Source organism: Dromiciops gliroides, chromosome 4 (genome assembly GCF_019393635.1).
Source record: "Dromiciops gliroides isolate mDroGli1 chromosome 4, mDroGli1.pri, whole genome shotgun sequence".
Taxonomy (NCBI): Eukaryota; Metazoa; Chordata; class Mammalia; order Microbiotheria; family Microbiotheriidae; genus Dromiciops; species Dromiciops gliroides.
This window is the reverse complement of record NC_057864.1, coordinates 245,364,683-245,378,936: the sequence shown is the minus strand read 5'-3', so window position 1 is coordinate 245,378,936 and position 14,254 is coordinate 245,364,683. Positions and strand designations below refer to the sequence as shown.

Below are 14,254 nucleotides of genomic sequence, written 5' to 3'. Positions count from 1 at the left end.
TGAGGGACTGAGAGAGGGCAGAGAGGTTCTCACCCCAAGCTTATACCCTTCACACCTCTGAGTCAAGCTTCCTTGATGGCCTACGCTCCAGCTCCCAGGCTCTTTCAAATTTGCTCAGCCCATACAGTGCATCTCCCAAACCCTGCTCACCAACGCAGTTCCAAACAGCACCCTGGGTCCCTCTTTGTTCAGGTCAACCCGAAGGGATAGGGCAGTTCCTCTGAGGGCCCCAATGCCTCCCCTTCCCCTCTGCTGTCTCCTAGCAGCCTAGAACATCCCTGGTAGAGGAGCCTGACCTAGATCCCATTAGTTCTTGGTCTCGAGATTCACTTACAGAGGAAATTCAGAAGCCCTCCTCCTCCTTTTCCTCTATTCCTGTCCTCATCTCTCTCTACACCTCTGTCCCTTTTCAGGTTTTCATATTCAGCGCTTTCCCAGCCCTTTTTCCTTTTCCTTTCCTTTTTTCTCTTTGACTGCTCCAGTTTCAGCTCTGACCCTACCTTCATTAGCTCCTATTGTTCAGGGCTCTGCTTTATTTCTCAATAGAACAACTAGGCCCCCAGGGAGGTGAGAGGTATCAGAAGAACTCCAGAGCCCCAGACGGCCAGCTCTTCAAGCAGCTTTCCTGTCTGACTTGTGTTGCTTTTAGAGTTTCCCACCCATCATTGCCCAAATCCGAACACCAGGAGCTCTGGAACATAAGGGCAGGAGGCATCTTAGTCAAGAAAGAATAGACCAGGGTACGAGCCTTGGGCAGACTGGGGTTTAGGGTTAGGTAACAGGTAAAAGCATGAAGTCATGAAAGTGAGGGCATGAAGGCAGAAGAAATATGGGGCATGGCGTGGAACTAAGGCCCAAGAGTCTTGGCTTGTACCTTCCTAGTACCAGAGTGAGAAGGCTTTCCTTACCTAATGATCTCAAGGAAATAGTTAATTAGGGAAGGTTGAGTGAGGTAGATCTTGGTTCATTATGTTATTATGAATTCAGATCCTCTCTTTTATCCCTCCCTTCATGGTCCTGTTGCTCCTAATTTCCCCTTTCTCCTTGGCCCTGGGACTAGCGATAAGTTTGGAACAGCGAGATGGTGCATTGGGTAGAGTGTTAGACATGAAGTTTGGGAAGACTTGAATTCACATCCTGCCTCAGACACTTACTAGCTGTGTGACTCTGGGCAAATCACTTAGCCTTGATAATTTTATCTGTAAAATGGGGATAATAATAGCATTTACCTCCAATGGTTGTTGTGGGGATCAACTGAGATGACATATATAAATTGCTATGTAAACCTTAAAGCCCCATATAAATAAATGCTAGTTATTATTGGGAAGGACTCCAAGGTTACATCGCAAATGCTTTCCTCCTCTATTCCTTTTTGTTTGTTTGCTTGTTTGGTTTTTTTTTTTTTTGGTGGGGCAATGAGAGTTAAGTGACTTGCCCAGGGTCACACAGCCAGTAAGTGTCAAGTGTCTGAGGCCGGATTTTAACTCAGGTCCTCCTGAATCCAGGGCCAGTGCTTTATCTACTGTGCCACCTAGCTGCCCCCATTCCTTGGTTTTTATACCTGAGGAGATTTTGGACAGATCACTTCCTTGTTCTGCCTTGCCAATCCCTTGGTAATTTCCCTATAAAATATCCTAGCTCTACATAGACCAAGACCTGAAGTTCAGAGCCCTCAGGGGCTTCTTCATTGTTGAACTCCAAGCCCTGGGGTTCCAGGAACAGCCCATGGCTGAGGGCTGTCCATTCCTCTTACTTTCTTCTCCATCAGACCTCTTCACCTCATCTATTTTTGTTTTTTTGTTTTTAGTGAGGCAATTGGGGTTAAGTGACTTGCCCAGGGTCACACAGCTAATAAGTGTTAAGTGTCTGAGGCCAGACCTGAACTCAGGTACTCCTGACTCCAGGGCCAGTGCTCTATCCACTGCGCCACCTAGCTGCCCCCTCTTCACCTCATCTAGAGGCAAGCAGAACAGAATTGAAGAGAGGGAAGAGTGTGTGTGTGTGTGTGTGTGTGTGTGTGTGAGAGAGAGAGAGAGAGAGAGAGAGAGAGAGGGAGAGAGAGAGAGAGATTTTGTGTGGACTTCCTTGGAGGTGGGTCTCCCCCTGTGTTCTTTGGCACAGATTGAGTGAAAGTGGCATGTGGTTCCCCACTCCTAGATCTACCTCAAGGTGCCTAAATTGAGGGTATTTTCCACCAGTGCCCCTCGAACTTTTTTCTATCCATATGCAGGATCAATTAATTCATCCTTAGGGGCTATCCCACGCTAAAGGACAGCCCTTCTCACTTGCCTCAGAAGTTAGGCACTTCAGACTCTTAAGTATAGATATTAGTCACGGCAGAGAGGAGAGTTTTTACTGACCCACTTCCCTGGCTGAAAAATACTTGTGATTTCCCTCCCTCCCTCCCCTTTCCAACCCTTAAGTGTTACTTCCTCCCTTCCAGTCCCCCTGCTCACCCAGACAGTTATGCCCATCGTGTGCCAGGTGGAAGCCATCATAGCAGGTGCATCGGTAGTTACCAGGGATGTTAACACATTCATGTACACAGCCAGCATTGTCGTCCCGCTCACACTCATCCACATCTGAGGGAGAAGAAAGACTAAGATAAGGATTAGGCTGCACCCATCCCACCTGTTCCACCATCAACCACCCAAATCTTCTCTCCTTTCACAAGCTCTGGAGCCTGAGGATACAAGTTTTCAGACGAGAGGATGGTGGGGCTTGGTCTCCTCCTTCTTTTCCCCCTCCACATTGAGGGCTTTGCATGATTTCCCATCGTCCTACTGGCCACCTCTCTCCTCGCCTTCTCCAGGTGCCTCCTCTCCCCAGCCTCACCTTTGCAGTGTTTGCCATCTCCACTGTAGCCAGACTTGCAGATGCACTTGTAGGAACGGGGGGTATTCTGGCAAATGGCATCGATGTGACAGTTGTCGGTGCCTTCCACACACTCATCTACATCTGGTAGGGGAGAGCAGATGAAGGTCAAGTGGGATCTCTGCCACCATCCCCCCAAAGTAGTTTCCTCAGTGCAGACTTCTCTGGGGTAGGTTCCTCTCATCTTCAGAAAACAGGCAATGGATACTTCAGAGGCCATGCATGCACTCACATATATAAGGTCATAACCTTATATTCCTCGTAAGGCCAGACTTGGTACAAATCCAGAGAACAGAGTGATTTCAGGGGCCCAGGAAGTTCACCCTACCCAAAAGTGTCTTTTTCACCTACTCCCAGATTGAGCTATCGACATCTCAATATGAATGAATTTACCATATCCTTTCCTGAGGGAAGGAAGAATAAAAGAGAAAGCAAGAAGTTAGAGAATGAAATGAGTGTCATTAATTGGGTAAAGGAACACTCTCAGGTCAATAGAAGCTGGTACCAGGAACTTGAAAACTGTGAAAATCCTTCCTAATTCCTGTTCTCCACCATTGGCCCACACGTCATGCTTCAGGCAGCTGATGGTCTTCTTAGGTCAAGAGTTCTTCCAAAATCCTCAGCCCCAGACCAGCACATCTTTCTCTTTTTTTTTGGTGAGGCAATTGGGGTTAAGTGACTTGCCCAGGGTCACACAGCTAGTAATTGTTAAGTGTCTGAGGCCAGATCTGAACTCAGGTCCTCCTCAATCCAGGGCCGGTGCTCTATCCACTGTGCCACCTAACTGCCCCAACATCTTTCTCTTAATACTAAAATTGTTGCAGGGACATAAAGCCCTGGAGGAAGAGACCCAAAGATCTAGAACCAGAGGTGGATGAGGCAAAGGGTTCCCCCTGGAACTGAGGCCTGTACCACTGGCAAAGAAAGAACCCAACCTGCAAAATAATTTAAGGACTGGATTAAATGGTTTTCTCAGATGTCACCAGGTGTAATGAACCTCAAAGGGAATCAATGTAAAATATGTTATCTGTGTCAGTGATCTGAGATTTCATACATTTGGGATCTCCAAAGGCAAAAGCAGATCTGCATCTAGAGATAGCTATAGCTATATCTTTTCATCTACAACTTTTCATCTTAGGAAGTATATAAGGTTCTGAGAGAATACGAGACTTAACATTGCCAGTAAGGATCAATCAACCAATCAAGCAATAGAGGCAGGATTTCAGCCTGTCTTCATGATCTTAGTTCCTACAGTCTATTGCCTATAGCACATTACCTTCTTGAATAAAATAGAAACTAGGAGATTATAATTTTTTTTTAAGGCAATGAGGGTTAAGTGACTTGCCCAGGGTCACACAGCTAGTAAGTGTCAAGTGTCTGAGGCCGGATTTGAACTCAGGTACTCCTGAATCCAGGGTCGGTGCTTTAACCACTGCGCCATCTAGCTGCCCCAGGAGATTATAATTTACTAGGAAATTTTATTGAAGGAAGAGGATACTATCATAAGTATAAAGAGAAGGGTGTGTCCATCATAGTGTCCAGGAAAAGGTGCTATTTTTACTTAATACTTTTAATGCCAATGGAACTTTTTTTTGGGTGGGGCAGTGAGGGTTAAGTGACTTGCCCAGGATCACACAGCTACTAAGTGTCAAGCGTCTGAGGCCAGATTTGAACTCAGGTCCTCCTGAATCCAGGGCCAGTACTTTATCCACTGCGACACCTAGCTGCCCCATTTACTTAATAATTTTTAATATTTACTTTGATTTTACTTTAAATAAAATGAGATATTTGTAAAGCACTTTGTACAGTGGCTAGTATGTAGTAGGTGCTTAATAAATGCTTATTTCTTCCTTCCTATACTTTACATCTTTACAGTAAGAATTGGTTTGTAGCTTCCTAGCACAGTCTAGAGAGGAACAATGCTATAATGGAGGGGATATTCTAATCTCTTCAGAGGTCTATAAAGCTCTCAGTTAAGAGACCAGGCTATGGTAATCCCCTAAAGGAACAGCACCTGTGAAGCTATGTCTGAAATAGCACAACCACTCTGTTCTTCATTACTGCAAGAGTCCACTTAGGAGAGGGGAGAAACTTGTGAGCACTAAGTGGGAGTCAGGGCAGGAAAAGGAAATGAAGATGGTGTGGGGAAGGGCTGTCAAACACCCTGCTCCAAACCACCTCTTCCTTTGCTTCTTCTTTTCCTATTTCTCTCATCCCAACTCTCTTTAGCTACTTACCTGGCCCAATGAATAACTCCAGGAGCTGAAATCTGCCTATCTATCTATTTTTTTTTTTTGGTGAGGCAATTGGGGCCAAGTGACTTGCCCAGGGTCACACAGCTAGTAAGTGTTAAGGATCTGAGGCCGGATTTGAACTCAGGTCCTCCTGAATCCAGGGCCGGTGTTCTATCCACTGTGCCACCTAGCTGCCTCTATCTATCTATCTATCTATCTATCTATCTATCTATCTATCTATCTATCTATCTATCTATCTATCTATCCATCCATCCATCCATCCATCCATCTATCTATCTATCTATCTATCTATCTATCTATCTATCTATCTATCTATCTATCTATCTATCTATCTATCTATCCATCCATCCATCCATCCATCCATCCATCCATCCATCTATCTATCCATCTATCCATCCATCCATCTATCCATCCATCTATCTATCTATCTATCTATCTATCTATCTATCTATCTATCTATCTATCTATCTATCTATCTATCTATCTATCTATCTATCTATCTATCTATCCATCCATCCATCTATCTACCTATCTATCCTTTCCCCCACTCCTATCTCAGCAGCCCAGTTGTAGTAGTCAGTCTTCAGTTTCAATGAACATTTATTTAGCTTGCTGATTCAAGCCAGGGAGCCCCTACTACACCTCAGGATGGGAGAAAAACGGTTGGGAATGGGAAAGAAGACCAAGAGGGACTGGCATAGTGCTTTGTAAATACAGTAGACATTTAATAGATGTATGTTAAATTGAATCAATTACTCCTAAAGCAGAAGCAGAGAGAGTGAAAAACTCTTACACATTCTTTTGTCTTTAGGATGAGTTCATGTTCTACTAGCGGTCAGGACTGTATCACAGGGGATGGCACAGAGAAAAGGACTAGGTTTGAAATCAGAAGACCTAGGCTTTAATCCTGGTTCTGCCTTTTGCTAGCTTTGTGACTTTGGGCAAATTGCTTTACTTTTTTTGAGCCCTAGTTTCCTCATGTGTAAGTTGGGGATAGAGAAGCTGGGGGTACAATAGATAGAATGCTGGGCATGGAGTCAGGAAGGCCCATCTTCCAGAGTTTGAATCTGGCCTCAGACATTTACTAGCTGTGTGACCCTGGGCAAATCACTTAACCCTGTCTGCCTCAGTTTCCTCAACTGTAAAATGGGGATAATAATAGCATTTACCTTGTGTGGTTATTGTAAGGATCAAATGAGATGATATTTGTAAAAAAAGCACTTGGCACAGTATCCACCATATGGCAGATGCTTCCAAAACTAATTTCTTTTAAGAAGGCTTCCCAGATTAATGCCCCCTACACTGGGATTATTTTTCCTTTTCTCTGTGTTATGTCAGTATTTGTGGATTCAGTTGACAGCATTCTCATTTGTACTTATTGAAATTTTGCTTTGTAAATATTAAGTCATCTCAGGGTGTCTTGGTTTTTCCAAACTCACCATATTGGTTGCTCCCATAACATCTTTCACTAGTCCTAAGAAAAACTAGAAAACAGGGCAAAGTTAATCTTTGGCTCTTGAAGAAACTTCTCCCTGTATTCCAAAACTCCAGGCCCCACCTTGCCTATTCCAAGTCCTTATGTGTCCTCCTTAATATCTTTCTCATCCCCACCTCTAATAAACTTCCACCTGGGATATATACTTTGTTTTTCCACCTTCTAATGCATTTATCGGGCAGCTAAATGGCACAATGGATAGAGTGTTAGAACTGGAGTCAGGAAGAATGATCTTCATTCACTTACTAACTGTGTGGCCCTAGACAAGTCACTTTACCCTGTTTACCTCAGTTCCTCATCTGTAAAAGGAGCTGGAGAAGGAAATGGAAAACCACTTTAGTATCTTTGCTAAGAAAACTCCAGATGGGGTTACTGAGAGTTAGTTCTTTTTTTTTTTTTTTTTGGTGGGGCAATGAGGGTTAAGTGACTTGCCCAGGGTCACACAGCTAGTAAGTGTCTGAGGCTGGATCTGAACTCAGGTCCTCCTGAATCCAGGGCCGGTGCCCTATCCATTGGGCCACCTTGCTGCCCCTGGGGTTACTGAGAGTTAGAGAGGAACTCAACGACAACAAACAACAACTGCATTTATCATGTAATATTGGGCATCATAGTTAAAGTCCTTGTGTTTTATTTCCTTACCAGACAGAGTTCCATGGGGCTAGAGGTCATATCTCATCTAAACTCTATATCTCTCCCAGCAACAAGCACTGCTCTTTAAACCCAGTAAGCCCTCAAATATTTATTGACTTGCATTTGACATATGGTGGGTGGGTTGTGGCAATTTCACTCCTTAGAATTCCAAGATGCTTTGTCCTAGCACCACCTTTGAGAGAGCTACGTCCCACTAGGAAGTTTAGTACCTCTGCTCTTGTTTAACCCCACACTGGGCATTCCAAGTGAGGGAAGAGGAGGGTTCAGCAGCACTCTGGCACCACTGGGGAGATTGTTTTGAGCTTTTTAGTGTCCTTCAGATCACACTATACAAGCAACTGCCTTTTGAGTTTGTTCACGGGTCAACTGCTGACGCCACTCTTCCTGCCATGGGGCTCTGCACACATGGGTGCTAAACACACACTGACTAATAGAGTGGCAGCCTCAGCTATAACCCTGCAGATCTCATTTCTATCCAAGTCTGGGAAAAGAGGAACAACAAGACAGCAGCATGTTCTTCTTCCAAAAAATTCTCAAAGAAAACTTAAGAGATTAGCTCATCTAGCCTCCTTACTTTGCAAATAGATAAACAGGTTCAGAGATGAAATGCTTGTCCAAGATCACAGTTAGCATCCCAGGTCAACCATCCTCTTGTTCTCTTCTACACCTACTTGTCACCTTGCTTTTCCCTAGCTTGCCCTTCATGATACCGAGCATGTTCAATGTACTCATCATTCAAAACCTTTCAGGAGCTCCCTAGTGACTACTGAATAAACTCTAGACTCTTTTTGCCTCAGATATAAATCCCTTCATGATCTGGGTTCAGTCTCCCTTTGTGCCCCATGTCCCAACCAAACCAGACCACTTAACAGTCTCTGAACGCATTCGGTACTTTCCGTTTTTCCTGCTTTTATTCACAATCTTCCCTGTGCCTGGAATGCCCTCATAGCCCCTTCCTCTATCCCTCCCTGTTGAAATCATAGGGTCATATGTTCACAGAACATTAGAGCTAGAAAGGGATCTTAGAGATCAAATATCCTCATTTTACAGATGAAGCAACTGAGGCTTAAGAGTTGGAGTGACTTGCTCAGGGGTCACAAAAGGCAGCAAGAGAAAGAGCCAGGATTCAAACCCAGGCCTTCAGGCTTCATATTCAGTGCTTTCCTTACCTACCCACCTTTCAAGACACAGCCAAAATATTTTTCCTCCATGGAATTGTCCCTTATCCCCTCAACCAGAGGGGATAAGGTATACTTTGTGCGTCTCAAGCAATTTCATACTCTGTATTATATTTATTCGCATACATTACTTTATGTATCTACCCCTTACCCCCACCCCATCCGCCCCAAACCATGAACTTCTTGAATGTAAGGATTGTGTCTTTTTCATGGGATTAATCTTTGTATCCCTATCTCTTCCCATCACCAGAGTTTGCCACTGGTAATAGGCACTCAGTCAGTATCTCTTGAAATGAAATTGTACAACTCCTGCACCCCCTTGCTGCAGAGCACTCCACTTTTGGTTGTGGGACCACTGATCTCAGATCTTACAGGCAAAAATTCCTGCCCTCTTGTCCAGACTCTCTTCGTTTGGGTGGTCAGGACCAAATTTCCCTCTCTGAGAATCCCCTCTCTATCCCCCCTCTTCAGTAACCATCCTCCCCACCCTGAGTTCTAAAGCATCCTGGATAATTCCCAAGCTGTAGTTGGGCCAGAAAGAGTAATCAAGGGGAGAGGGAGGGAAGATCCAGTCAAGCTCATTGACTTTGGGAGGGGGGAAGAGGGTCATGGGGGATAGTGGGAAGGGAAGGCACCCTGACGTGCCTCCAAAGGGCTCCAGGAGCCACCAAGCAAACTGGAAGCGACAACTTCAGAGTTTCTGTGTCTTTTCCAATCTGATTTCCATCCCTCAGTTTAGGCTCCATAATGTAAATAAAGCATTTGCCTAAGTTAAGGGAAAGAACTCCTAGGGGTGGCATTTTGTGTGTTCCTTCTTGAAAATATACTTGACATTCCGTCAGCCAGTCTCTCCAGGAAGAAACCCTGCCTTGTATTTTAATTGAAACTGAAAGTCATCAAGGCCCAGGTATCTCCTAAACACTCAATCAAGTCGGGGTCCCTATCCTCCCATCAATCAATCAGCAAACATTTCTTAAAAATCTATTCTGTGCCAAACACTGGGCTAGGTGTCCAAGCTCCAAAGACAAAAATAAAACAATCCCTGCCTTCAAGAGTTTATATTCTCTCAGGGGAAATCAATACACACACACACACACACACACACACACACACACTATGCATGAAATAAACACAAGGTAATTTTTTTTCTTAGTAGAGGGTAGGGTGGGGAATGGAGAGGCACTTGTAGCTGGGAAGATCAAGAAAGGTCGTATATAGGAGCTGGTGCTTGAACTGAGCTTTGAGGGAAGTTAGAATTTCTGAAAAGTGAGAATGAGGAGGCCATGTATTCCAGGCATGGGGGACAGGCAGCCTGTGTACAGGCATAGGGATAGGATAGCATGTGTTTAGGAAAAGCAAGAAGCCCAGGCTGGCTGGAACTTAGTGTGTGTGAAAGGCAGTAGTGTATGATAAGTTTGAAAAAGTAGGTTGGATGCAGGTTGTGAAGGTTTTACATGCTAAACAGAAGATTTGTATTTGATTCTAAGAGAAGGAATTATTTTTTTTTAGTGAGGCAATTGGGGTTAAGTGACTTTCCCAGGGTCACACAGCTAGTAAGTGTTAAGTGTCTGAGGCCGGATTTGAACTCAGGTACTCCTGACTCCAGGGCCGGTGCTCTATCCACTGCGCCACCTAGCTGCCCCTAAGAGAAGGAATTCTTAACCTATGATCTTTCTTTCTCTCCCTTCCTTCCTTTTTCTTCCTTCCTTTTTTCATCCTTCCTTCCTTCTTTTTCCTTCCCTCCTTCCTTCTTTTTCCTTCCTTTTCTTCCTTCCTTCCTTTTGGACTGTATTTTAGTATAATTAATTTCTTTTGTACTCCTTTCTATTTGATTTTATGCATTTAAAAACATTCTGAGGAAGGCTCCATAAGCTTCACCATATATCCAACAGGGTCTGTGAAACAAGAGGTTAAACCCCACCCCTCCCCCTTCTAGAGGCAATAGAATGTCCTGCTCTCCCCTCCAGGAGGTCTTTTATCCCAGCCATTCATTCTAAGGTACTGAGGAGTCCAGGAGGAAGGACTTCAGGAAGTCTACCTCCTTTACCTCAGTCCCAGCTTTATCACTTTGAGTATCCATGAGTTTGGGGCTTTTACTACTGACCCCAGGAGAAAACATATGTAAACTTCCCAGCCCTTCTCAGCAGTCTTATTCTACACCTGATGTCTTTTCCAATCATCCCCCTACTTCTGATTCACTGTCTCCCCTTTAAAGGCAGCCCCTTTGTTGTTGTTTGTTCTTTGTCCTGGAAGAGGACCATCGAGGTGATGTCATGACTTGCAGTGAACTGGATTTAAGTGAAGGAAGGCTGTGCAAAGTCACCAGCCTCACTCTCTCCTCCAGAGCCATCTAGGGCCAGTGGCACGATTGATATACATCAGGACGACTGGAAATGGCCCCGGATGTTCAAGGCAATTGGGGTTGACTTGCCCATGGTCACACAGCTAGTAAGTGTCAAGTGTCTGAGGCCGGATTTGAACTCAGGTCCTCCTGAATCCAGGGCCAGTGCTCTATCCACTGTGCCACCTAGCTGGCCCCTCCAGGTCTCTTCTTGAGGAATAGCCCTTGGTCTGGATGTTTCCCTTCCCTCAATCAAAACTAAGTCATCCCATGCCCCAACCCTTCAGAGTCCTACTCCCTACTTCCTAACATAACCATTGGGGAAGCCTCTTAAACTAATCTGATTGGCTAACTATCCACCCCATCCTTAACACATATGAATTTTCAGAGATCTTTTAGAAATAATGCCCCCTTAGATTTCAGATAGGGCAGCTAGGTGACACAGTGGATAGAGTACCAGGCTTGGAGTCAGGAAGATTCATCTTCCTGAGTTCAAATCTGGCTTCAGGAACTTACTAGCAGTGTGACCCTGGGGAATTCACTTCATCCTGTTTGCCTCAGTTTCCTCATCTGTAAAAGGAGCAGGAGAAAGAAATGGCAAACCCTTCCAGGATCTCTTCCAAGAAAACCCCAAATGGGGTCAGGAAGAGTTGGACAGGACTTGACAACAGCATTCCAGTCCAACTGACCTTCTTGTAGTTCTTCATACATGACATCATCCTCTGTGACTGAAATGCTCCCTCCTCACCTTCACTTCTTAGAAACACTATTCCTTCAAATCTCAAGTTTAACTACCACCTCCTACATGAGGCCTTTCCTGATTCCTCTCAGCTAGTAGGGCTTCCTTTCCCCCTCCCCCCCCCCCCCGCAAAAATGTGTATGTATGTGTGTGTGTGTATGTATATATATATATATATACTTGCAAGAATTTGTATATACACTGTATATATTTTCATATCTACTGTGTATACCTATTTGAATATAATTTGTATATATTTGTGTATACATGTATGTATGCATGTTGTCTTCCCGATAGATTAGAAATTCCTCAACATCAAAGATTGTTTCGTTTTTTGTCTTTGGATCCCAAGCCCCTGGCACATAGTAGGTACCTATCGGTGACTGACTGATTAACAGTGGTAGTTGGATTTAAGTGGAGCCTAGGAAAGATGGATCATATTTGGAAAGGCTGAGAGAAGGTGGCAAGACATTCCAGGAAATAAAAAAGTTAAGTTCATGTCAAGAAAAGTCCCTTTGCTTGGAGGGAATGCTAACTGCAAAGTTTAAAAAGTCCCTTGCCGGGGCAGCTAGGTGGCACAGTGTATAGAGCACCAGCCCTGGATTCAGGAGTACCTGAGTTCAAATCCGGCCTCAGACACTTAACACTTACTAGCTGTGTGACCCTGGGCAAGTCACTTAACCCCAATTGCCTCACTTTAAAAAAAAAAAAGGTCCCTTGCTCCCTAATGGAGGGAATAGCTGAGAAATTACCTGTACCCATAGGATATTCCTTAGCTCTGTGGCCAGGGCCTCTTAGTCTATCTCCTTACCACTCTGACCTAGCTCTGCTTGGGTCCTGTGATTCATGTCCAGCAAGGTTTCAGTTCTTCCCTGGGACCCAAAACTTGACAATTAGAAATGGTAAAGCCATTCAAGGGAAGCCCTAGTGTGAGTAGAGAAGAAATTGCTCTATTCAATGGGCTTCTGTTCTAGTAGTAGGTCTCTCCATCTACAAAGAAATCATGGAGCATGTGGCTTTTCTGAGTCCTTAGCACTCTGTAAGGCCTCAGGCTCACAGGAACCTCAAGAGGTCATCTTAGCTATTCTCCTACCTCCAAACAAGATGACCCCTAGGCTAGCCCAGTCAGGTCGCTGCCTTTCTCTTTCAAAGTCTTCAGATACTTGGTAATCTGTTCTAATATATCATGTCTCTCGTTGTTGTTCAGTTATTTAGTCAAGTCCAACTTTTTGTGACCTCATGGACCATCACACATCAGGCTCTTCTATTCTCTACTATTTCTCAAAGTCTATCCAGTCTGTTCATTGTTTCCATGACACTGTCTCCATCTCAACCTTTTCCTTTGGCCTTCAATCTTTCCCAATATCAGGGTCTTTCCCAACGAGTTTCATCTTCTTACTATGTGGCCAAAGTATTTAAGTTTCAGCTTCAGTATTGACCTTCTAATGAAAAATCAGAATTAATTTCTTTAAGTATCGACTGATTTGATCTCCTTGTTGTCCATCGGACTCTCAAAAGTCTTCTCCAGCACCACAATTATGCCACCAGGAATTCTTCTGAATGTCCAACAAATTTCTCTTGGTACACTTGAAGCCATTTACTTCTCATTTGGCCTAACTGGGCAGTACAAGTTGGCAACTATACCACAGGGGCAAGGTGGCCAAATTACTGTAATCTCAGTGCCAGGCTGGACTGGACATTTGGATTTTGTTGTTTAGTCATTTCAATCATGTCTATCTCTTCATAACCCCATTTGGAGTTTTCTTGGCAAAGATTGTAAATAGTTTCACATTTCCTTCTCCAGCTCATTTTCCAGATGAGAAGACTGAGGCAAACAGGGCAAAATGATTTGTCCAGGATCACACAACTAGTAAGTGTCTGAGATCAGATTTGAACTCAGGTCTTTTTTACTTCAGGCCTGACATGCTATCTATTGCTGCCTAGCTGCCTGGAGACATTTGGAATCCTGCATTTTTGTTTCCTTGCTACTGCCACAATCAACATAGCTTTTGCTTCTGCTTAGTAACTATGACCAGAGTGAAGCGGTCTCCCTTCCAATTCAACATAGCACCCTTGCACTATGAGAAGACAAATGACGTTGGCTATATCCCTTCCCAGGGCTTTTCCTGGGCATAAGTGGAATAGACAACTGCCTATTCAGTGTGATTCAAAGGATGTCACAAAACACCAAACTGCCCAAAACATCTAATGTGGCAGTGCTTTCATCTTCCATCTTGTCTGAAATCTGTTGTTGTTTAGTCATTTCAATCATGTCTGGCTCTTTATAACCTCATTTGGGGTTTTCTTGGCAAAGATACTAAAGTGTTTTGCCATTTCCTTCTCCAGCTCCTTTTACAGATGAGAAAACTGAGGCAAACTGTGTTAAATGACTTGCCCAAGGTCACACAGCTAGTAAATTCCTGACTTGAGGCCCAGCACTCACTCTATCCACTGCACCACCTAGCAGACTGGAACTTAGGGAGTATGAAAAGGAGTGATGTGTAATAAGTCTAGAAAGGTAAGATGGTGAAGGACTTTAAATGGCAAACAGAAGAATGTGTATTTGATTCTTGGGGCAATTAGGAGACCCTGGAGCTTATTGAGCAGGGGACTGACCTGTGCTTTAGGAAGACTTACTGGACTGCCCCAGCATGCAGCCAGCTGGTACTGGCTGGAGAGAGCCCATTGTTAAAATTTCAGCATGAACATTTACACCTCAGA

The 14,254-nt window shown here is 44.2% G+C and overlaps 1 protein-coding gene across 1 annotated transcript in view; it reads right to left on the bottom strand.

Annotated features, from left to right (window-relative positions):
* The window catches only part of SCUBE3 (signal peptide, CUB domain and EGF like domain containing 3), a 52,512-nt gene that overhangs the window by 23,065 nt on the left and 15,193 nt on the right, over positions 1 to 14,254 (bottom strand). Inside the window, exons 2-3 of the mRNA XM_044004964.1 lie at positions 2,836 to 2,958; positions 2,457 to 2,582 (exon numbers count right to left, since the gene is read on the bottom strand). Of these exons, the coding sequence (XP_043860899.1) occupies positions 2,457 to 2,582; positions 2,836 to 2,958 (249 nt within the window). The remainder of the gene's footprint in view (positions 1 to 2,456; positions 2,583 to 2,835; positions 2,959 to 14,254) is intronic.